Raw genomic sequence first — 25,714 nt, forward strand, 5'->3', positions numbered from 1 at the left:
TCCCAACATATTAACTCTGAGAAACACCCAAACCAGCATTGCAGCTGAGTGCAGAGGTCCAAAATTTCCAGTACACAGGGGAGTGGACAGGGTAGGGGCAAGCCTTGATTCCAGCTAAAAGTAAAACTGTAAGCTTAAGGGTATTTAAACATGTATGTATGTATGTATGTATGTATGATTATTTATTTGTTTGTTTGTTTGAGTTAGGATTTCTCTATACAGCCCTGGCTGACCTGAAACCGGCTATGTAGACCAGGCTAGTCTTGAACTCATGGAGATCTGCCTGTCTCTGCCTCTTGAGTGCTATGATTAAAGGCATGCAACGTCCATGCCCAGCTAATGCTTACTTTTTAATTGACACAGTAACTGTATATATTTGTGGGGTAACCTCTTTGATTTTTACATTTAGGAAGTGAGTTCCCCCAGGCCTGTGGCTAGGTTATAGCTCTGTGGTAAAGTACTTCCTGGCATGCATAAGACTCTGGGTAAAATCCCCAGTACAGGAAAAATTGAAACAAACAACCAAACTTCCCATGTCTGCATGACTGCTAAGAAACCACAGCAAACCAGTGAGTCAGTGACAGTCGAATATCAAAAACACAAAGAAGTCACTCAAAAATTATTGACCAAAAAAAGTCTTCAGATTGGGATGTGGTAGAGGTCCCTGCTTCCTCACCGTGGTCAGCTTCCCTCCTTACAGCATCTTGACCTGTTCCTTCTGCTCCAGATCCCTGGTGAGGATCAAAAGCCCAGGGCAATGACCGCTCCCAGAGTGTCTAGGAGTTCAGATTAGGAACTAAGAAAGCAACAAACTGTATGGCCAACATCTGCCATACAGATAGAAGAGTGTGTGTGTGTGTTCCTTTGAAACATAATAAAACACTTAACAAGTGACATTTAATAGTTTGTATATTTCTACATCTGGAGGCAGGTGGCCTCTGGGACCTGAGAGCATCTCCTGGCTAATCAATCAGGAAAAAACCAAGTGTCACCTTCACTCCTCCTGGCTGACAACCAGCAAAGGGGAAAGGCACTTCAGTCCTGTGGCTGTAAAGATGCACACACACTCTGCCAATGGCCTGAGACACTAGAACGGACACTTGCCTGGCCACGTCTCCAAGAGAGAACACTACCTAACCCGGCTCCTTATCGCCTTTGTGAGCTCGTGTTGAATGCACTGCTTAACTGTGGCCAGGCTCCTGACAAGACAACGAATGCACGTTATTCCATACGCCTGAGGTCAGGTTACACAGCAGCAGGGCAGCACACAATAAGCCAAGCCGAGGAAGGAACAATTAGCTGCAGTGGGATCTGTTTAAAATATTTTATGCTCCATTTAAAATGGAGGTAGAGCAGACATCTATAATCGAGGCAACAGGGAGGTAGGAGCAAGAGGATCAGGAGCTCAGGGTCATCCTCAGCTACATGGTGAGTTTAAGGGCAGCCTGGGCTACATGATGTCCTGTGAAGGTTAAGAGAGTTGAGGCAAAAGAAGGCTATAAGTGATCCTTCAAAGGATTATGGGCAGCTGCTTAACATAAAGAGAAAAGTACGTATAGTGATAAAATGAGAAGGCTATGCTGAGAAACACTGTCATCTCGGATACAATCACCTACAGGTCAGTTACAGCAATCATCCTGATAAAAGAACAGAAAGATATTCAAAGCTATGGATGAAAATCAGAGGGGAACACTGTAGCACAACTGTGTCCAGCCCAAATAGCCTCAGGAAATACGTGATATCTCAAGTCTTTTCTAAGTGAAAGGACATGAACAATAGTTGTTAATAGTACTTTATTTAGTGTTGTTTTTAGTAAGCATACAAAACATTTTCACATGCACACCACTCAACTTTGCTCTGACTTGCTGCCCCATTTCTGTCTGCTACCCCACCAACTTGTCAACACTCCCCCACTTTTCAGGTCCTCTGTGGGTGTGCGTGTGTGTGCGCGCCCGCCCGCTCCTGCACATATGTTTAGGTCAGTCACAGGAAAACTTGAAAGTTACCCTGTCCTTCCACTGAGGGTTCCAGGGACTGAACAATCCCAGGTTGTGAGGCTTGCATGCCAAGTGCAGAGCCATCTTGTCAACCCCTAAAACTCATTTCTTTATAAAGCACCCAACCTCTAGTACTTTGTTATAGCAATAAAAAATGGACCAAACACTAAGAAACAAATACTCCAAAACCATTTAATTCCAGGAAGCTAATTTAATAAATAAGGAACCCCAAAGTCTTCAAAGATGCACCAAAAATGAAATGAATAATCAGTCCCGTCATTACTCATGGGAAAATTAAAAAGAAAAAAGGGAGAAGAAGTAGAGGTTGATAACCATTCTTTCCATAGAGATAAATACTGTTTTAATGACTCAATGTCACTGAAAGATATGACTAGGAAAGAGGAAAATAGGAGTCCACATCTGCTTTATACAGTGCTGGGAAGTCAATTACCTGTCACACTGTTCAAGAGTGGCTTGCTAAAACGTTGAAGAAATGAAAGACTTCATCTTTGTCATAGACTGCCACTTCAGTGGAACACTCTGTGCACATGACAGGGTGATAGATTTCCTCCACGTCTGTCTCCACGGGACCTTCAGGGTTAGACCTCATCTTCTTAGCACCCCGCTTTTTCTTCCTGTTTTCTGGATTCTTGTATCTTAGAACCTCCTCTCTGTTGACAGAACAATTCATCACAAACATTGCTCTGTACTGAGTCTTGTAGGATTCATGCCTAGGAGGAGAATAAAAAGGAGAGTTTGGATTTAATAGTAGTCATTTTTAGATCAAATTGAGAACACCTACATGAACAGCCACCAAAATAAAGATGGGGATTAAATTTGAAAGAGTCGTTTATTTACTTATTTTTTTTGAGACAGACCTACAAAAGCTAACCTGGAACTCACAATCTTCCTGTCTCAACCTCTCAAATAATGAGAATGCAGGCATGCACCATCATTCCATGGAGAAATATATTTCTTAAATGTAATGTAAGGTTGGGCACAGTGGCACACGCCTTAGATTCCAGCACTCTAAGGAGGCAGAGACAGAGGGGTCTCTGTGAGTTCAAGGCCAGCCTGATCTACATAGTGAATTCTAGGACAACCAGGGCTATATAGAGACTCTGCCTCAAAAATAAATGGATAGACAGACAGACAGACTACTACATAGTGAGTTGTAGGACAACCAGGGCTACACAGAGACCCTGCCTCAAAAATAGATAGATAGATAGATAGATAGATAGATAGATAGATAGATAGATAGATAGATAGACAGACAGATAGTAGACAGACAGACAAATAAATAAATGGGAACATATTGCTGGGCTGGGAATATAGTTCAATGGTAAAGCATGCCCAAAGTCTTGAGGTTTGATCTCCAGCACTGAAAAAATTAATTTTTTTTAGACAGGGTCTCACTGTGTAGCCCTGACTGGCCTGGAACTCCATATGTAAACCAAGCTGGTCTCATACTTACAGAGATTTGCCTGCTTCTGCCTCCTGATTACCAAGCTCAAAGGCATGTGCCACCATGCCTGGCTCCATTTGAAGCTTTTAAAATTTTGTTTTCCATTGATGCAAAAATACTCAACAAAATATTGGCAAACCAAATCCAAGAACACATCAAAAAGAATTATCCACCATGACCAAGTAGGTTTCATCCCAGGGATGCAAGAATGGTTGAACATACGAAAATCTGTCAGTGTAATACACCATATAAACAAACTGAAAGAAAAAAAACCACATGATCATCTCATTAGATGCTGAAAAAGCCTTTGACAAAATCCAACACCCCTTCATGATAAAGGTCTTAGAGAGATCAGGAATACAAGGAACATTCCTAAACATAATAAAGGCAATTTATAGCAAGCCAACAGCCAACATCAAATTAAACGGAGAGAAACTCAAAGCGATTCCACTAAAATCAGGAACAAGACAAGGCTGTCCACTCTCCTCATATTTATTCAATATAGTACTTGAAGTTCTAGCTAGAGCAATAAGACAACAAAAGGAGATCAAAGGGATACAAATTGGAAGGGAAGAAGTCAAACTTACACTATTTGCAGATGATATGAGAGTATATATAAGTGACCCCAAAAATTCTACCAGGGAACTCCTACAGCTGATAAACTCCTTCAGTAAAGTGGCAGGATACAAGATCAACTCAAAAAAATCAGTAGCCCTCCTATACACAAATGATAACAGGGATGAGAAAGAAGTCAGAGAAACATCACCCTTTAAAATAGCCACAAATAATATAAAATACCTTGGGATAACACTAACTAAACAAGTGAAGGACCTTTTTGATAACAACTTTAAATCTCTAAAGAAAGAAATTGAAGAAGATATCAGAAAATGGAAGAATCTACCATGCTCATGGATAGGTAGGATTAACATAGTAAAAATGGCAATCTTACCAAAAGCAATCTACAGATTCAAAATCCCAACACAATTCTTCACAGACTTGGAAAGAAAAATACTCAACTTCATGTGGAAAAACAAAAGACCCAGGATAGCTAAAAGAATCCTATATAATAAAGCAACCTCTGGAGGCATCACCATCCCTAACATCAAGCTCTACTATAGAGCTATAGTAATAAAAACAGGTTGGTACTGGTATAAAAACCGACATACGGACCAATGGAATCGAATTGAAGACCTTGACATTAATCCACACACATATGAACACCTGATTTTTGACAAAGAAGCTAAAACTATACAATGGAAAAAAGAAAAGTATCTTCAACAAATGGTGCTGGCATAACTGGATGTCAATATGTAAAAGATTACAATTAGATCCATATCTGTCACCATGCACAAAACTCAAGTCCAAGTGGATCAAAGACCTCAACATAAATCCAGTTACACTAAAATTAATAGAAGAGAAAGTAGGAAGTACTCTGGAATGCATTGGCACAGGAGATCACTTCCTAAATATAACACCAGCAGCACAGACACTGAGCGCAACAATTAATAAATGGGACCTCTTGAAACTGAGAAGCTTTTGTAGGGCAAAAGACATGGTCAATAAGACAAAAAGAGCCTACAGAATGGCAAAAGACCTTCACCAACCCCACATCTGACAGAGGACTGATCTCCAAAGTATATAAAGAACCCAAGAAACTAGACATCAAAATACTGAACAATCCAATCAAAAAATGGGCTAAAGAGCTAAACAGAATTCTCAAAAGAAGAATCTCAAATGGCTGAAAGACATTTAAGAAATTGCTCGCCGGGCGGTGGTGGCGCACGCCTTTAATCCCAGCACTCGGGAGGCAGAGCCAGGCGGATCTCTGTGAGTTCGAGGCCAGCCTGGACTACCAAGTGAGTTCCAGGAAAGGCGCAAAGCTACACAGAGAAACCCTGTCTCGAAAAACCAAAAAAAAAAAAAAAGAAAGAAAGAAATTGCTCAACATCCTCAGTCATCAGGGTAATGCAAATCAAAACGACTGATTGAATCTGAGATATCACCTTACACCTGTCAGAATGGCTAAGATCAAAAACACTAATGACAGTCTATGTTGGAGAGGATGCGGAGCAAGGGGAACACTCCTCCACTGTTGGTGGGAATGTAAACTTGTACAACCACTGTGGAAATCAGTATGGTAGTTTCTCAGAAAATTGGGAATCGATCTACCTCAAGACCCAGCCATACCACTCTTGGGCATATACCCAAGGAATGCTCAATCATACCACAAAGATACATGCTCAACCATGTTCATAGCAGCATTATGCATAATAGCCAGAACCTGGAAACAACCTAGATGCCCGTCAACAGAAGAATGGATTAAGAAAATATGTTTGACCCAGAAGGACAAACATGGTATGTACTCACTCATAAGTGGATTCTAGATATAAAGCAAAGGACAATCAGACTGCAACCTACAGACAGAACCAGGGAGGCTATATAGCAGGGAGGACCCTAGGATGACTCTGGCTTATAAGTTTTAGTTTTACTCAATTACTGGGCAAGCCTCAATGAAACGTTTCACTATTAGGATAAGAATTTATACTGTATCAAGCTGATAATAGAAAAATAAATAAAAATAAATAAAAAATAATAAAATTTTGTTTTCTCCTTTTGAGATATGTTCTCACTATGTTTCCCTGGCTGGCCTGGAACTCTCAGAGGCCCACCTGAGATCCATATCTGTCACCATGCACAAAACTGTCCAGTGGCTGTCCAGGAACTCACTCTGTAGACCAGGCTGGCTTCGAACTCACAAAGATCTGCCTGCCTAAAGGCGTGTGCCACCACCACCCAGCTGTCTTCCTAAGTTTAAGAAACAAATTCAAGGGCTGGAGAGATGGCTCTGTGGTTAAGAGCACTGGCTGTTCTTCCAGAGGACCTGAGTTCAATTCCCAGCACCCACATGGTGGCTCACAACTGTCTATAGTGGGATCTGATGCCCCCTTCTGGCATAAAGTCACACATGCAGATAAGGTAGTCACATATATAAGATAAATAAATGTTTAGAAAAAAAAAAAAAGAAACAAATTCAAAAATTACTCTAGAAATAATTTTTTTTTTGGGAGGGGTGTCCCTCACGGACCCCAGATCAGGCACAAACTACACACAAACACCTGTTTTCACAGAGAGATCCTTTATTAAGTGGGGAAGAAAAGTTAAAGTGGCTGCTTTCTGACTCAGGCAGCAAATGAGCTTGCAGGTGTAATATTTAAGAGGAGGAAAAGGGTGGTCTGTGTTAGAATGGGCTAGGATACAGTGGTATATCTTGACTGGGCATGTTAATTAGGTGAACCAAAGGAAGCTTTTGATTGCTGGACTTCAATACTTTGATAGCTGGTCCTTGGTAGTCAGCCTCAGGAGGAGGAAGTGGCCAAATAAGGGGACAGCCCTTAGGGGCTAGCTTTAGGGACGTAACCTAAACAGTAACAGTTTCTAGCTAGGCAGAGGGAACGGAGAAGGGCAAGGCCTGCCAGAGCCACATGCTCCAGTGGGCTAGTGTCCCTTCACCACCTGCCTCTGCCACCTGAGTAGAAAACAGCATATTTTTTTTCCTATTGCTTTAAGATGGCTCAGCTGTTAAGAACACTAGCTGCTCTTCCAGGGTCCTGGGTTCGATTCCCACCACCCACATGGCAGCTTACATCCTTCTATAATTCCAGTCCAAAGGGATCTGACACCCTCTTCTGGCCTCTGTGGGCAGTGCACACATACAACGCACAGACATACGTGCAAGCAAAGCACCAGTACACATACAATAAAAATAAAGGGGGGAAGCCAGGCGGTGGGGACTCACACCTACACAGAGAAACCCTGTCTCGAAAGAAAAAAATAAAATAAAAAATAAAGGGGGGGGGGGACAACTTTGATCCCAGAAAAAATAATTATTTCTAGAGTAATTTTTAAATTTGTTTCTTAAACTTAGGAAGACAGCTGGGTGGTGGTGGCACACGCCTTTAGGCAGGCAGATCTCTGTGAGTTCGAAGACAGCCTGGTCTACAGAGTGAGTTCCTGGACAGCCAGCACTATTTCACAGGGAAACTTTGTCTCAAAACACCAAAAAATAAACAAACAAACAAACTTAGGAAGACAAAAAAGTTGCTGGGAATTTGATGGAAAATGTTTAAATTTTTGCTTATTTATTTATTTGAATTTTTCGAGATAGGGTTCCTCTGTGTAACAGTCCTGGCTGTTCTGGAACTCACTTTGTAGACCAGGCTGGCCTCGAACTCACAGAGATTCACCTGTCTCTGCCTCTGCCTCCCAAGTGCTAGGATTAAAGGCGTGCGGCGGCGGCGGCGGCGGCGGCAGCGGCGGCGGCGGCAGCGGCAGCAGCTACCGCCGCCCCCGCCACCACCACCTGGCTATGTTTAAGTTTTTTGAGGCAGGTCTTTACTCAGACCAGCTCTGTAACTAAGGCTGACCTCTAACTCTTGGTCCTCATGCTTTGCCTTCCAGGTCGGGGACGCAGGCATGCACCACCATGCCAGCCCTGCATCTGTGGAGGTGGGGTTTGGAGAGGTGGGCACACAGCACAGAATGTATGTGGAGCTCAGAGAGAGTCAGTTCTCTTCTCCCACGACATGGGTCTTGGAGTGGAGCTCAGGTTGGGTGGTTTACCAACATCTTTATCATCTAGGCCATCTCACCTAAATTTTATTTTTCAAGACAAAGTCTTGCTATACAATCCAAGCTGGACTTGAACTTGATATGTAGCTGAAGTAAGCTTAGAAATCAGGCTCTTCCTCTCCACCTTCCAAATGCTGTGGTTTTAGATGTGTGCAGTTTGAACCAAATTCTAGAGAACTCTTACAGGAAGGAGCCAGCAAGGAACCACAGTATATTAGAGACGAGAAAGGACTGCCCAGAGTTTGAGGCCTGCCTAGTCTACATAGCGAGACTGTTTCCGAAAACAAACAACGACAAAACACACACTTTAAATCTCCATATGTGCAGAAATACTTAACTGATTCAAGTCTAAAATCCAATTGGAGGGAAACAAAATGCAAGTAAGAGGACCATGATACCTCACAACAGTGGCTGACACTTCAACCAAAGTCAGAAACACTTAATGTTCTGTCTAGAATTATTTGAGGTTTGTATTGTTTTGTTTAAAAAAAAAGTTTAGGCCCCAGAGAAGCTAGGTAACAAGGAGGACCCTAAGAGGGACACATGGATTACCCTGTGAAGGGGAAATAGATGAGATTTCCTGGGTAAACTGGGGGAAGGGGGAGTGTGGAGGGGTGGGAACATAAGGGATCAGGATGGCCGAGTTGGGAGAGGGACAGAGAGGGAGAGCAGTGGAAGAGATATCTTGATGGAGGGAGCCATTATAGGGTTAGAGAGAAACCTGGTACTGGGAAAACTCCCAGGATCCACAAGGATGACCCCAGCTAAGACTCCTAGCAATAGTGCCTGAACTGATCTTTTCCTGTAATCAAATGGTGACTACCCTAATTGTCATCATAGACCTTTCATTCAGTAACTGATGGAAGCAGATGCAGAGAACCACAGTCAAGCACTGGGCTGAACTCCAGGAGCCCAGTTGAAGAGAGGGAGGAGGGATTATATTAGCAAAGGGGGGGGGGGGGTCAAGACACATGACAGGGAAACCCACAGAGACAGCTGACCTGAACTTATGGGAGCTCACAGATTCTGGACTGACAGCTAGGGGGCCTGCATGGGACCGACCTAGGCCCTCTGCATGTGGGTGACAGTTGTGTAGCTTGGTCTGTTTATGAGGCCCCTAGCAGTGGGACCAGGACCTGTCCCTGGCTCATGAGCTGGGCTTTTGGAACCTATTCCCTATGGTGGGATGCCTTGTTCAGCCTTGATGCAGTGGAGAGGGGCTTGGTCCTGCCTCAGCTTGATGTACCATGCTCTGTTGACTCCCATGGGAGGCCTTACCCTTTCTGAATGGAGATGGAAGAGGAGTGGATGGGGAAGGGGTAGAAGGGAGGTAGGGGGAGGAAAGAGGGGGAGAGGAGGGAGGAGAAACTGTGGTTGGCATGTAAAATAAAGAAAAAAAGAAAAAAGATTAGGCCAGGAGCAGTGGTGCACGCCTTTAATCCCAGCACTTGGGAGGCAGGCAGATCTCTGAGTTCAAGGCCAGCCTGGGCTACAGAGCAAGTTCCAGGACAGCCAGGGATCTACAACAGAGAGAAACCCTGTCTCCAAAAAAAAAAAAAAAACCAAAGATTTATTGTATTTTTATATGTACAACTGTTTTGTCTGTATGTATGTACACCACATGCATGCCTGATGCTTGCACAGGTTAGAAGAAGGTTCTGGATCCCCTGAGCTGCCCTCTGGGGGCTGAGAACCAAACCTGAGTTCTTACAGATGTGTTTATTTATTGTGTATTCAGTGTTCTGCCAGCATGTACGCCTGCACACCAGAAGAGGGCACCAGATCTCACTACAGATGGTGGTGGGCCACCATGTTTGCTGGGAACTGAACTCAGGACCTCTGGAAGAACAGCCAGTGCTCTTAACCTCTGAGCCACCTCTCAGCCCATTCTTGTTTTTTGAGGCAGGTCCTCACTTTGTAGCTGAGAGCAGTCTTGAACCTATAGCAATCATCCTGTTTGAACCTGCAAGTACTGGGATTACAGACCAGCAGAGGTTTGAATTACTATTAGTGAATAATTGCACTAATAATAGTTTTTTTTTGGGGGGGGGGCTTTTCAAGACAGGGTTTCTCTGTATATCCCTGGATGTCCTGGAACTCGCTCTGTAGACCAGGCTGGCCTCAAACTCACAGAGATCCATCTGCCTCCACCTCCCAAATGCTCGTATTAAAGATGTGCTTCTCCTCACCCGGCAATAACTGTTAATAACTGTTATTTTTAAAAACTGTCTCTTGTGCTCGATTCAATTCAGCAGCACATATATTAAAACTGAAACAATACAAAGAAAATTAGCATGCCCCTGTTCAAGGATGACATTAATTTTTTTTTTTTTTTTTTTTTCCTGAGACAGGGTTTCTCTGTGTAGCTCTGTAGAACAGGCTGGCCTTGAACTCACAGAGCTCCTCCTGCCTCTGCCTCCCGAGTGCTGGGATCAAGGGGTACACCAACCCTGCCTTGCTCTCGCTCCTGTGTTTTAAGCATCACACTACCAGAGAGATGAACTTTCAGCAAACCCACTCTGTTCTTCAGATTCCTGCAACTGTATCGTATGTTATAGTTACTACTTTTCTACATTTTGGTCAAATAAATGTTTACATAAACAGCAAAAAAGTCTACTTCTGATTTAAGCAAAGGCCCACCAAACTGTTTTGGTTCTGGGAAAGGTTTGTTCGAGGGTGGGAGTACGCTCGTTTGGGTGCATGTGATATGTTTACCTCTGTCTCTTACCTTTGGCAATCAAGGCACAGTGTAGTCATACAGGCAGGGCAATTCAAAACAGCATCACTGTTTGGGACAGGCTGTTGTTTCTGATGTGGTCTCCGCAATCCAAAAGCATGATAACTAACACAGAAAAATACATTTGAGAAGGAAAAATACATTAATCAACCAAATCCTGGTTTCTAATGTCACTGTCCAGAAAATGGAATCAGTACTCAGAGAAATGACTAGTTACTTCATTATTATTATTTATATTTTTTATCTATTTTTCTTTATGGATATGAATGTCTTATCTACATGTAGCTAAGTGCACTACATGCATGCCTGGTGCCCTGGGAGGTCAGAAGAAGGTGTGGGGTCTCCAGGAACTGAGAGTCACCATGTGGGCACTAGAAACCAAACTCAGGTCCTCTGCAAGAACAAGTGCTCTTAACCCATGAGCCATCTCTCCAGCACCAGAAATGGATAATTCTAGGGATCTGGTTTACAAGATCTATCTAAAACATCTTGGAGAGGCAGAAAGTTTAAAAAAAAAAAAGTGCTAAAAAATAAAAATAAATAAATAAATGAAATCAAATTTCAAGGTGGCAGAGCCTAACTCCTTAAGTCTGGACTGCACACAGTAATTTTCTTTCAAAGCAGACAGTGTGGTGGGATGTGGTGGTCCATGCCTGAAATCCCAGCACCAGAGACAGAAGCAGGGGGATCCAGAGTTCAAGGTCAGTATGAGCTAAAATGAAATGTGTCTCATAAAAACCAAATCTGACAACAAACCAAAACCCATAATATCAGTGTGATTGTGAGGAAATCTCAGGTGAATTCTAACAGGAAACTAACTCTTTCTCACATCTGGCCATGATTCAAGATACTTAAGAGACCAAAAACAAGGAAAATCTGAGAAACTATTTTTACGTTTGTAGTCACAAACTTAAGCCAGGCACTGGTGGCCTTTCACTCCAGCACTTGGGAGGTAGAGGCAGGCAGATCTCTGAGTTCAAGGCCAGCCTGGTCTACAGTGTGAGTTCCAGGACAAACAGAGCTATACAGAGAAACCTTGTCCCCTGTCTGAAAAAATGTAAATCGGCCAGGCAAGGTGTCCCACACCTGTATTCCTAGCAGTACAGAGACAACAGCAGGAGATTACAAACTCAGCCTGGACTATACAGTGAGCTCAGAGCACCTGGGGGGGAGGGGCACGGCACAGCTGGGGAGATGCTTGGAGATGCACCTGCTCTGCAAAGTTTAAGGCCTGAGCTAAGAGCCCAAAGCCCACATAAAGAGCAGGCACAGAGGCACGGGCCACAGTGCTCTCCGGGACAGCAGGATGGAGACAGGCAGATACCTGGAACTCAGCCGAGCAGAGCTCTGGGTTCAGTAGAGACTGTTACAAAAACTGAAGATAGAGGAGCTGGTAGGATGGCTTACCAGGTAAAGGTGCTTGCCACTAACATGACAAGCGGAGTTCAACCTGGAGAACTTACATGATGGAAAGAGAACTGACTCCCAGAAGCTGTCCTCTGACCTCCACAAGGATGCCTTGCCATGCATGCACATAGCAATACTAAATTTTAAATAAATAAATGTAAAGTGGAAAGCTAAGGCAGGAAGAACAAAAGCTCCCAATGCCAGCCTGAGCTACACAGTAAATCCCAGGCCAAACCATGCTTCCTTGGAGAGCCTGACCCCAAAACAAAATAAAGGAAGTTTCAGGAAGTAAACAGCAGGGGGCGCTGGAGGAAGCAGCACATGCATAAATCCAAGCGAGGAAAAGGGCACAGGGAAAGAACTGGAGCTAAGGGTGTGTACAGAGATCCCACAGCAACATCAACCCTCCAGACCTGGAAAACAGACAGCCATCCCCATCTGGACTGAAGCACAGCCTCCTGGGCACCAAGTGTAGCTCAGCAGCTAGCTAGCAGCTAGGTGCCTGCCTAGCATGTACAACAGCATAAATTCAATCTCCGGCACCGCACACAAAAAGTTCATACACAGAGTTACCATGTGATCCTCCAATGCCCCTCCTAGATTTGTAACCAAAACACAGAAGTAGGGACTCAAACAAACATCTGTACACCACTGTTGCCAACACTACTCATGACAGTCAAAAGGTACTTAGAACATCCTTGGGTGGACATCTGGATAAAAAAAAAATCAAGATATACCATGCAATGGCACTGCTCAGCCATAAAAAGAGTACTGGGCTACAGTGCAGACGAGCCACCAAAGCATTTTGCTCTTGGGCCTGCAAAGTAATGCCAACTTTTAATCTCAGAACTCGGGACTAAAAAACAAAATAACAAAAAATATTTGGGAGGCAGAGGTAGACGGATCTCTGTGTATTCAAGGCCAGCCTGGTCTACAGAGTGAGTTCCAAGACATCAAAAAATAAAATTAACTTAAAAGCTAAAACTCTGTTCTCAAAATAATTTAAAATTATAAAATAAGCCTGATGGTACATACTCATAATCCTGGTATTTGGGAGGCCAGGGTAGCCCTGGGACTTCAAGGCCAGTCTGGGACAGACCCTGTCTCCACAAACAAAAAAATTAAAAAAAAAAAAGTTTTAACATGTCTATTAGGGAAAAGCTAGTTTGGAAAGACCAAAATACAAACCAACCAACCACTGAAAAGATAGTTTTATAATCAGGCCTACTGGTACAGGCCCATAATCCCTGCTTCTGATATAGCTGAGGCAGGAGGACTGCAAGTTCCAGGCCCACTGGGCTACAAAGTGACTTCAAGACCAGCCTGAACAACTTAATGAGACCTTGTTTTAAAAAGCAAAAAGCCAGGGCTGGAAAGATGGCTCAGTGGTTAAGAGCATTGGCTGCTCTTCCAGAGGTCCTGAGTTCAATTCCCAGCCATCACATACCATGATAGCTCACAACCATCAATACTGGGATCTGATGCCCTCTTCTGGCATAAAGGCATACATGCAGGTAGAGCACTCATATACATAAAATAAATAAATAAAATTTAAAAAAAAAAAAGGAAGGTTAAGGATAGAGATCCGTGATACAACACTTGCCCAGTATGCTCAGGAGCCTAGGTTCAAACAATTCCTAGTACCATTGGGTGGTGGTAAGAGAGAAGGCCAGGCATGGTGGCACATACCTATAATCCCAGCACTAAAGAGGTTGAGGAGGGACTGCTGTACAGAGCAACATACATAATGAGTACCAGGCCAGCCAGGGCTGCATAGCAAGACCCTGTCTCACAAGAACAATTCTTAAATGAAGAGACTGACTATGACAGTTTAGATCCACCAATAACTCAACAATTAACTGTTGTGACGACACAAACCTGTAACTCCAGATAGCATCTGGAAGGTAGAGGCAGCAAGACCAGGAGTTTAAGGCCAGCCCCAACCACATACTAAGTTTTGAAGCAGCAGGGGCTACATGAGAATCTATTTTAAAAATAAAGAAAAATTCAGCCAGGTAGTGATGGAGCAGACCTTTAATTCCAGGCAGAGGCAGGTGGATCTGAGTTCAAGCCCAGCCTGGTCCATAGTGTGAGTTCCAGGACAGTCAGGGCTAGACAGACAAACCTTGTCTTGCAAATAAATAAGTAGATAGATAAATAAATAAACAAACAAATGAATGAGTAAATAATCAATTACCTGACTAAAATTTGCTCGTTATTTTCGAATAAACTATTCAAGTTTTCGTCTTCAAATTGTTTTTGAAGTGTTTGTGTGAAAATAAATACAAATACAGTAAAATACGAAAGCAGGGAAAAAGCACTCTTTCTCTAAAGATTACAGATTTAAATTCTTACCCCCTTCTCTGTGCATCAACCCAGGCTTGGTCTCTGTTGTCTTTCTCAGGGTCATACAGCAGCTCATCATTTGTTGGGATCCTGCGCTGTTTCTTCTTCTTTTTCTTGGTCACGTGTGCTAATTTTTAAAAGGTTGAGACTATGGATCAGAATCATGCTTAAAGTTTACAACTCTTTAATATAAAATGACTTCTGATTCCCATACTATGTATTATTCTATTTACATTATCCTTTAAAAGGATGTCTAAAGCCTTCATTTAGCCAGCAATCCCAACCCTCAGGAGGTCGAGGCAGGAGAACTGCCACACCTGGACTACACAGTGAGTCCCAGGCCACCCTGGCAACAAAAACAAAACCTTACCCCAAAAAACATTACATGAAATTAAATAAATACTGCTATTCTTCAAATAAGAGTTTTGTCCAATTAAGACACTAAATTAAAGATAGAGGAGGCGTGGTGGGGCACTCCTGTAATCCCAGCACTCCTGAAGCAAAGGCAGGTGAATCTTTTGAGTTCAAGGCCAGCCTGGGCTGCATAGTGAATTCTAGGTTAGATGGGGTTACACTCTGAGACCATCTCTCAAATAAATACTAAAATCAAAACAAAAATATTTAAAACTGAAATGGTAATTCTTTTGAGGTTTATCGCTTTTTATTTTATGGATATAAGTGTTTTGCCTGAATGTATACAAATATACTCCATGAATGCCTAATGCTTGCTGAGGCCAAAAAGGGGCCCCAGGTCCTCTGGAACTGGAGTTATGGACAGCTGTGAGGGGCAATGTGAGTGCTGGGAACTGAACCCAGGCCCTCTACAAGAACAGCGAGTGCTCTTAACCTCTGGACCATCTCTCTAGCCCAGCAGGAAGCAATTTCAAGAATACGACGCCCACATTCCTCAAGAGGTGGTGTGGGGTGATTGTTTTTTTTGGTCTTTTAGGTCTTTTAATGGGTTTTGGGTCTGGGATAATTTTCATTGATTAGGGGGGTTGGTTACAAGTTGTTGTAAAGGGTGAGGAAAAGGGCTAAGCAAAGGAGATTAGATTTAAGGTTCTTATTTTAAAAAAAAGAGAAAGAAAGAAAGAAAGAAATGTAAATACTTTACATTGGATTGGATTGTTTTATATTGTATACAAATTATATATATTGAAATTGATATTGTTAGAAAATGCTATATGTATATTTCTAATTGTACCATTAACAATGTAATGCAATTTTCTCAACCTGTGGGTTGTGACCACTGCTCTAGCCCCTTGCCTAACATTCTTGAGGACCCAAAGTACTTAAAACAAAAAAGCAGACTTCTAAAACTATGCTCTTAGGCAGGTGTGGTCCTTTAATCCCAGCACTGTGGGGTGGAGGGTAGTAGGGCAGGGCAGAGGCAGCTAGGTCTCTGTGAGCTGGAGGCCAGCCTAATACATGTAACAAATAGGTGGAGGTCAACATAAAAACCTAAGAGCCGGATGGTGGTGGCACACGCCCCTGAAAGGGATGTCTGAGTTCAAGATCAGCCTGGTCTACAGAACAAGTTCCAGGACAGCCACGGGCTACAAAGAAACCCTGTCTTGAAAATGGGGAGAAAAAAATATTTTTATATATTTATATATTTATATATTTATATATATATATATGTATGTATGTATACACACAACCATACACATATTTATATATACACATGTATGTGTGCATGTATCTAAACATGTATGTGTGGATACATAAATATAAAATTTATATATATATATAATATATATATATTTCCAGCCAGATGTGGTGGCACATGCCTTTAATCCAGTGGTTCTCAACCTTCCTAATACTTTGATCCTTTAATACAGTTCCTCATGTTGTGGTGACCCCCAACCATAAAATTATTTTCGTTGCTACTTCATAACTGTAATTTTGTTACTGTATGAGTCATAATGTAAATATCTGATAAGCAGGATGTATTTGCAGCTACAAAATGAACATAATTAAAGCACAGTGATTAATTACAAAAACAATAAGTAATTATATATTGTGGAATATTTATTTTTAATTACAAATAAACAAAATTTTGTCTTGAAGCTTGGTGTAGCAAGGGTAACAATCTTAATAACAACAGTAAACTACACTGCTACATTTTGCAACAGTGTGTATAAAAAGCCAACCTCAGTGCAAAGGTTTAGACTGCTTCTTTCTCACCAGATCAGAAATTCTCAGGGCAGTCTTTGCAAAAGCACAGTCTACTTCTGTATTTAGGCTTGATAACCAGTAAGCTGGAACACCCTGTTTCACAAAGATATGTTGTTGGAAATGGAAGAAGGTGCAACTCAGTCTCAGAGAAGAGAGGAAATGAGTGCAGACACTCGATCCAGAATTCTGTAATGGCATCGTAGAGAAGTCAGTTCTCACTGCATGGCTGTTTATGTTCAGTGAATTCCTCTTGTGCTGTCTCATCTTTTTTTTTATTTATTTATTTTTGCCAAAGCTGAAGTTTCATTTGGAATGATCGGATCTTTTCAGACAAATCTAGGCATGCTGCATTTGGTCCTTGCAGTGATAAATTTAATTCATTCAAGGTGGCAAAGATGTCCACCAAGTAAGCTATTTTCTGCAATAATTTTCTTTTTTTTTTTTTTTCTTTTTTTTTAACTGGAGAGAGATGGGTGAGTAGTCTTTGTTCCCTTGGAAATGGGACAGTTGAGAGCTGCCATGTGGGTGCTGGGAATTGAACCCGGGTCTACCAGAAGAACAGCCACTGCTCCCAACCACTGACCCATCTCTCCAGCCCTTGCAATTCATTTTCACCGCTGAAAAGTGCTTCCAACTACAGTCTTGCTTTCTGAGGGGGCTGGAGAGGTGGCCTAGCGGTTAAGAGCACTAGCTGCTCTTCCAGAGGTCCTGAGCTCAATTCCCAGCAACCACATGGTGGCTCACAACCATTTGTAACATGATCTGATGCCCTCCTTCTGGTGTACATGAAGACAGAGCATTCATGTACATAAAATACATAAGTAAATAAGTCTAAAATAAAATTGAGTTCATCACAAAGCTCAAAAACACATTTTAAAACGTTTCCTTTGGACAACCATCACACTTTAGTGTGAAATAGCAGAGCTTTGTTCGGAGTATCCAACTCACTGCAGTTGTAAAAACAGTCGACTGTTTAAAGCGCTCTCACGGTGACAAACTGACAGAACTTATTACGTTTTCCATGACTTCTTGTAACCCTTGTGGCAGCATCCTCGCTGCTAATATTTGCCCGTGAATCACACAGTGAGGCCCGATGACTGTGGTGCCTCACTGAGCACCACACTGAAGTCCAGATCGACACCCTAGCACAGCAGGAGCACCGTCTGTGCCAACACCACAAACCCTTTCCCAAGAGATCTTCCGCTCTTTCAGAAATGAACCATGTCGAATACTTCACATGCAGTGGTTATTGATTCAAGAGCTTTGCAAAAAAGAAACTCATCTTTAACGTCGCCATCATTAATATACCTCCTGTAAACCAGTAACTGTGAACAGTTTGCAGTGTCTGTGGATTCATCGAGCTGCACAGTAAATATGGAGTGGAGCAGATTTGATCTCCTGGATTCCCTGATCAAGAATATCAGCAGACATGCCATCTATTCTTCTGCAGACAGTGTCCTTAGATAAGGAAACTGTATTAATTATGTAACAAGGTCATCTCCAATCATAACTTGGACACTGTCTTTGGCCACAGGCAACAGTAACTCCTCAGCAACGGTATGAGATGTCATAGCTGTGGCGGGTCTGAGTGCCACCAAATAGGAAGCTTCAATGGCTGCTCTATTTTGTTTGTGGTACTTGCCACCAGTGTCAATTTTGGCTTTCCTTTTTTGGGGGGTTTCTTTTGAGACAATTTCTCTGTGTAGCCATGGCTGTCCTGGAACTTACTCTGTAGCCCAGGCTGGCCTCGAACTCACAGAGATCCACCTGCCTCTACTTCCCAAGTGCTGGGATTAAAGGCCTGCGCCACCACCGCCTGGCAAGTCAGGCTTTCCTGAGTCCATCGGCTTTGCTTCTAAATTAGTTGGTATCCTTGCTGGCAGAGCTCAGAGGCTCGCTATCAAAATGGCGTTTAGTGTGTTCACCTTCATAGACTTTGCTAATAGAACTTCACAACAAATAACAAATCATGATTTCTAAATTTCTGCTGTAATTATTGAGGTAAAACCATACTGTAAAAAAATCTTCACTACAGTTTCTTAACATTTTTCTATACATAATCCATTGTCATAGGATGGTTTTCTAATGAAAACAATATATAACAATAGCTTTTATAAGACAAAAGATGATACATAGCCTATTTCAGTCAATGCAGTTCATTAAAATTTCCTATGACTGGCCAGTTATTCCCAGCACTTGGGAGGCAGAGGCAAGTGGATCTCTGTAAGGTTAAGCCCAGCCCAGTCTACAAAGTGAGTTTCAGGACAGCTAGAGATGTTATGCAGAGAAGCCCTGTCTCAAAAAACAAAAAAAAATTCCTATGATTTACCATTCTCTGTTTTTTGTTGTTTTGTGGTTTACATACCTGTTACTATCTACTATCAATAGGGGGCAGTATTCACATCAACCATAGCAGAATATAAAAGACCAATCAGCAGCCAGATAAAGTTCCCATGGTACAGATTTTTTTCTTGCTGTAGTTGATGATTTTACATTACCCAGTAATTACAATTCATCAAGTGTAGTTTTACTTCCAATACTGCTTCTTTCAACCCATCAGCTGCTCTCTACACATGTGCGATGGGTCTACACACACACACCTTTATTTGTTCAGGGTGTATGTGAAGGGGTTGGTACTCACGTGTGGGTCTATCTGCACGTGGGCAGACTACGGAAAGGAGGATAGAGGAGCAGTGTCTCAGTTCCTAAGAACACTGGAAATATGTGTTTTCTGATGCTCTTCGACGACCCACATGGTGAGAACTGCTGTTGTAACGCACACATCTGCCTTTCTTACTAACCAATTCTGCACCTCCATCAACAACATACAATTTCTTTCTTTCTTTTTTTTTCTTTTGAGATCGGGTCTTACTGTGTAGCTCTGGCTGGCCTGCCTCTGTCTCCCTGAGTGCTGGGACTAAAGACGTGGCCACCACACTTGGCTTAGCCTATTTCTTAAAAATAAACTTTAGGGGCTGGGGATTTAGCTCAGTGGTAGAGTGCTTGCCTAGCAAGCACTAGTCCTCAGCTCCGAGAAAAATAAAATAAAATAAAATAAACTTTAAATAGAGGAGCTGGAAAAATGGCTCAGCAGTTAAGAGCACTGGCTGCTGTTCCAGAGGACCCAGGTTTGGCCAGGGGACCCAGGTTTGATTTCCAGCACCCACATGGTGGCTCACAAACATCTCTAACTCCAGTTCTGGGGAATCTAACACCCTCTCCAGGCCTCCAAAGGCACCAGGCATGCACATGGTGCACAGATACATGCAGGCCAAATACCCATTAACGAAAGATTTAAAAAAAAATAAAACTCAGATGAAAAATCTACTATCAAGTAACTGCTAAGGCAGATATTGTTCACAGAATACACTGCTAAACAAAAGGAACTCACCTGCTTTGTCTTCATCCTCAGAGTCGGAATCAAAATAAATGTCGTCATAGTACTTCGTTGTAACTCCTCCACCACTCCCAACTCCTGAGGAAGTCCCTACCAAACCAGAAGTAAAGTTTACAAACTAAACCACATCTGATCCCAAAAAAGAACAAAAGGCTTCCATATATATCTCCATCACTTCAAACAGTATTAATTTATTCACAGTCTCATTTGTGTGTCAATATGTTTATACCAGTGACTTATGTGGTATCTGTGTCCTAGGCACAAATAGGAAATTACTCCTTGACGAGTTTTCCAAATTAGGAGAAAATCATTCTTTCTCCCCAAAAATCCAATTAAAATTTAAATGCTGTATTTCCAGGTTTTCAGCATATACATTCTATATACCTTTTAATTCGCAATACAAATAGCCATGGAGAACAGGAAAGGGATGTCTTGCTTCAAGGGGCATCAGTCCTACTTTCACAAACCAATTTTTGGGTCAAGTAAATTATACATAAAGAGCTAAAAAGAAATATGTTTATTACTCACTACAAAGAGACAGGAATTTGCAGTGACATGCCATTAAATCTGCCATCAAACCCTAAAAATGTTTTGTATGCTTGTGGTTTTCTTTGTTTTTTTTTTTTTTTTTGAGACAGGGTTTCTCTGTGTAGCCCTGGCTGTTCTGGAACTCACTCTGTAGACCAGGTTGGCCTCAAACTCAGAGATCTGCTTCTTCTTTTTTTTTTTTTTTTTTTTTGGTTGTTTTCTTTTCGAGACAGGGTTTTTCTGTGTAGCTTTGCGCCTTTCCTGGAACTCACTTGGTAGCCCAGGCTGGCCTCAAACTCACAGAGATCCTCCTGGCTCTGCCTCCCGAGTGCTGGGATTAAAGGCGTGCGCCACCACCGCCCGGCGAGATCTGCTTCTTGAGTGCTGGGATTAAAGGCATGTGCCACTATGCCCGGCATGTGTTAAAAACTACAAAAGGAAATAATACAAGTACTTGCTACGAAATAGTATCTTTCCAATAACACATGACACATGTCAGTCATTAGTAAAAACTCTGGTAGAGATTGTCAAGCACATTCATTCCTTCATTTAGTAAGTACTGTATTAATCAGACCCATTCATGCAGATCTGCCACCAGCTACTCAGGAGGCAGAGGCAGAAGGATCACGAAGGCTACAGTGAGTTCAAGGCCAGACTGAGTAACTTGGCCAGACCCTGTCTCAAAATTTTAAGAGGCTGGGCTGTAACTTGGTGGTAGAACATTTGCCTAGTAAACACAAGACCCCCATCACCACCCATCATTCATACACTTCGCGCGCATGTGCACACACACGCGTGCGCACACACACACACACACATGCACGCACAAACACACAATGAATGATTCTTGAACACCTACACAGAGAGACACAGAAGAACACAATCCATTACAGGCTGTCTGTGAGAGCTGAGCCCCAAGCTTACCTGTCCCCATAGAGGATAACTTATCCTCCATTGTTTTGATGGTAGAGTTCAGTTCGGCTTCCATTTCCTTTTCAAATTCATCTTCACTAGATGACTCACTTTCTCCAGTAAGACACTCCCGGATGAGTTTTCGTTTTTGGTCAGGAGTTCCATGTAAAAGCACATCCACTTCATCTTCAGAACTAGCATACATTTAAAGCACAGGAAATATGAATATTAAAATATTTTTTAAATTTATTTATTTACTTTATGTATATGAGAGCTTTATCTGCATGTATGCCTTTATGCCAGAATAGGGCATCAGATACCACTATAGATAGTTGTGAGGCACCATGTGGTTGCTGGGAATTGAACCCAGGACCTCTTTGGAAGAGCAACCACTGAGCCATCTCTCCAACCCCGAATATTAAAAATATTAAAATCAGGGCTGGGATGTGGCATAGTGGTAGAGCACTCACATAGCATGTGCAAGGCCCTAGGTTTGAAGTGTAGCATCACAAAGCAAAATAAAATCACTTAAAACTTCTATCATCTTACTGCTCAACAGCAAATATAAGTTTTACAAATTTACATCTGACATACCTATCACATTACATATAGCAATGATCATTAGTAGACAATACATCAGCTAATCCTTCCAATTTTCAGGGGTTTTGTTCTAGTTTTTTTATTTGGTTGTTTGGTTGTTTGGTTGGGTTTTTGTTTGTTTGTTTGGTTGGTTGGTTGGTTTTGGTTTTTCGAGACAAGATTCCTATGTAGTCCTGCAACTCATCTGTAGACCAGGCTGGCCTCGAATTCAGAGATCCATCTGCCTCTGCCTCCTGAGTGCTGGGATTAAAGGTGTGCACCACCACTGCCTGGCTTCTTCTTTCGTGTGTGTGTGTGTGTGTGTGTGTGTGTGTGTGTGTGTGTGTGTATGGGTATTCTGCTCTGCTTGTATGTATATCTGTGCATCAACTGTGTTGCCTGGTGTCCACAGAGGCCAGAAAAGGGCACTGGATCCCCTAGAACCGGAGTTACAGTTATATGGTTGTGAGCTGCCATGTGAGTGCTGGGAATCGAACCCAGGTCCTCTAGAAGAGCAGCCAATACTCTTAACCATTGAGCCATCTTTCCATCCCTCTTTCTAACCTCTTGTATTATCACATTGCTTTCCAATACTTGTACCAAGTCATAATTCTATCAACTAATAAAGCTTACTTCACAGAACTGAGAGTTTTATTTAGACAAAATATATATACAATTAATATACAGTTAATATATCAACATAAAATATAAAGCAATTAAATATTATAATTTAAAAGATACAGTGCTCCAGAAACTGTAAAAGGAGAAAACTATGTACAATGATTATTTTTTCCTGGTGCTGGTAACTGAACCCAAGGCTTCACGCACACTAGGCAGCTGCTCTACCACTGAGCTATATCACTAATCCCAAGAAACTAACACTACATTCTGAATTCTCCTAAACAACTTCTGTCAATTTATATTGCCTTCTGTGATTAGTTTCCTATCAACAGAATTATAATAGAATTAAATCAGAAATTAGGAGGAATAAAACAACAAAAATGAATTAAGTTGGGGCCAGCAAGATAGCTCATCGGCAGGTAAAGTACCTGTCACCAAGTCTGATGACCTGAATTCTCCGCTTGTCTCCACCTCCCATCTCACCACACAAGTGCTGGGATTAAAGACAGTACTAACACACCCAGCTTCTTACACGAGTTCAGGGGCTAGAACTCAGGTCCTCAGGCTCGCACAGCAAGTGCTATTACAAACTAAACCGTCTTCCCAGCGGACATGCCTTAATTTTCTGCAGTGGTTCTCAAGCCCCTTGTGAATCATGACCCCCTTGTGAGTCACATAGCAGATACCCTGCATATACATATTTACATTATACTTTATAACAGCGAAATTATAAAGTAGCAACTGTAGCAAGAAGAATTAGTAGAATCATTGTATCTACATTAGAATGAAATAGTTGTTTTTCATTGTATCAAAGGTAAACTTCAAAAGGAATGGTTGTTTTCTAGCAGTACTTTGACCTTGAAGAAATCATTGTGGAAGACAGTGAGCCTTGGCTGCTATCTATAGAGTTGTCTTTCTGAAGGAGCTTTAGAGCCTTTGCATGACTTTGGTCACAAGATGGTCCGGGCACACCTAGATACCTTGGATTATTGGGTACTGCAAACAGTACATAGTAAGGACTAAAGAGGCATAGGTGTGATGTTTTCTTCAGAAGGACATATGACTTTAGATCAGGGGCTTTGGGATGGGGAACTTGTTTTACTCAAAAACCAACTTCTGTGTAACAATCAATAAATACATCTTTGTGCAGTTATTCAGGGTTCAGTTCATAGAAACTGCCCCTTCCTGCTGCCAGAAAGCCTAAAATTCGTCTTGGAGTGAACTTTCTTTGACCAACCCACACAACACAGAGCACCCAGACAAGCAACGAAATAATTTTATGGTTGAGGGTCACCACAACATGAAGAGCCATATTAAAGGGCCCCAGCATTAGGAAGGTTGAGAACCACTGTTCTAGAATCTAGGTTAATAGAGAAGTAAACAAGCCAGGTGTGTGTGTGCGAGCCTTTAACACCAGCACTTGGAAGCAAAGGCAAGTGGATCTCTGAATCCAAGGCCAACCTGGTCTACAGAGTGAGTTCCAAGCCAGGCAGAGCTACACAATGAGACCGTGTCTCAAAACTAAAATTGAAATTAAAAAAAAAAACATATAGATAAAAATATCCTGGTTTAATACTCAGCAAGGTTAAAGAAAATGGGGGGGGGGGGAAGATGTAGATGTGTGTAAGTAAAAACACTCCAAGTTCCCTCAAGTACGATAAATACTCCCTTTCCAAAAGTACCACAGAACTTCATCTATGCCTATCTGAGGTCATCTACGATGGCCTTCGAAGATACGCACTTCATTCCCCGTTATAAGATAAGCCCATGGAAGACAAGAATTCTGTATTTATCTCTATTATTTCTATTTATACTCCCCGTTCAGTATTCCGTTATTTCTATTTGACAGTCTTCCAGATGAGTACCTCATGCTAAGGCCCGTGGCCCTCACCAGTTCCACACTCGTATTTCCATTTACAGATGCGAAGCCGAGAACCGACTTGCCTTCGGTCCCAGTGCTAGTAAACGGTAAGAAAGAAGCAGGGCTCCATCTGAGGATTTACGCTCGGGGCCCCCGTGATTCCGGGACACCCCTCTTCCCGCACTGCTGTCCATCCTGGCTCCCCCAGAGACTGAGCAGCCTCACCAGGCACCCCGAGGCTCCTACAAGCGAAGCGGGCGACGCGGCGCCCAGGCTCGGCAGGCGCGTCGAGCACTACGGCCCCGGCCAGGGCCGGGCGGACACCGCGGGGCGGCGGCCCACCTGCTCAGAGCCGGCTCCTCGTCGCTCGGCTCTTCCACCGCGTAGGGGTCGTAGTCATCCTGGAGCCGGTTCATGGCGGCCTAAGGGAGCCTACGGGGACCACGGACGGCCGCGGCGTCTGTGTACTCCGCGGGTTCCTTCCCTAAAGCGTCCGGAGACCCCACTTCCGCTCGTAACCCGAGTCCTTCCGGTGCGCCTGCGCAGGCCTTCCCAAGCTGCAAAGCCGGGACGGGATCACCACGGTACTTTGCGTTTTCTTTTCCGCTGGAAACAGCAGTTGTCTTTTTATGGGTTTTTGTTGTTGTTGCTTTAGTTTTCGAGGCGGTCGCACTGGTCTCACTGACCTGACACTCGCCGTGTAGCCCAGGCTGACTTCGCTTCGCCCACGTTGACCTGCGGAGCGCTGAGATTACAGTTGTGTGCCTCCACCCACTCTGATTTCTTTCTTCCAAGTTGTTATCTTGGCCTTTCTCCCCAGGTTTTTATTAGGCTTAGTGCCTGTGTGCAAATAAATGATAGAACTCAGAAAAATACCATGGAAAAAAAGATTTTCTATAAGTACTTAAACATTACAAGGGTGAATCTCCTAGAGCTGAATCCTGTGAGGATGAGTTCCATCCGCTGGCGGAAACGACGAGCTAGAAGGGTTTTTTTGTTTTGTTTTGTTTTGTTTTTTTGCCCAAAGCCTGTGAGCCCCTGGGCGGCCACGGACCTC

The 25,714-nt window shown here is 42.7% G+C and overlaps 1 protein-coding gene and 1 non-coding gene across 2 annotated transcripts; one reads left to right on the top strand and one right to left on the bottom strand.

The window, feature by feature from the left end:
- Positions 1–2,188: 2,188 nt before the first annotated feature.
- Positions 2,189–25,176, bottom strand: Eapp (E2F associated phosphoprotein). Its single transcript, XM_059279289.1, has 6 exons — positions 25,000–25,176; positions 21,609–21,790; positions 20,151–20,246; positions 14,591–14,708; positions 10,820–10,933; positions 2,189–2,728 (listed from the first exon to the last, which is right to left on the bottom strand). The coding sequence occupies exons 1-6, from the start codon at positions 25,071–25,073 to the stop codon at positions 2,461–2,463; spliced, it is 852 nt and encodes a 283-aa protein (XP_059135272.1). The 5' UTR covers positions 25,074–25,176; the 3' UTR covers positions 2,189–2,460.
- Positions 10,326–10,431, top strand: LOC131924708 (U6 spliceosomal RNA). Its single transcript, XR_009383008.1, has one exon. It is a non-coding gene; the product is annotated as a U6 spliceosomal RNA (small nuclear RNA).
- Positions 25,177–25,714: the final 538 nt, after the last annotated feature.

Source organism: Peromyscus eremicus, chromosome 14, assembly GCF_949786415.1.
Source record: "Peromyscus eremicus chromosome 14, PerEre_H2_v1, whole genome shotgun sequence".
Taxonomy (NCBI): domain Eukaryota; kingdom Metazoa; phylum Chordata; class Mammalia; order Rodentia; family Cricetidae; genus Peromyscus; species Peromyscus eremicus.

Coding starts and splice junctions, on each gene's coding strand:
- Eapp (XM_059279289.1), bottom strand. CDS start 25,073: ATGAACCGGCTCCAGGATGACTACGACCCCTACGCGGTGGAAGAGCCG. Junction 14,709..20,150: donor TGAGGATGAAGACAAAGCAG/GTGAGTTCCTTT, acceptor TTTAAAAATTAG/CACACGTGACCAAGAAAAAG. Junction 10,934..14,590: donor GTTGATGCACAGAGAAGGGG/GTAAGAATTTAA, acceptor TTTCTGTGTTAG/TTATCATGCTTTTGGATTGC.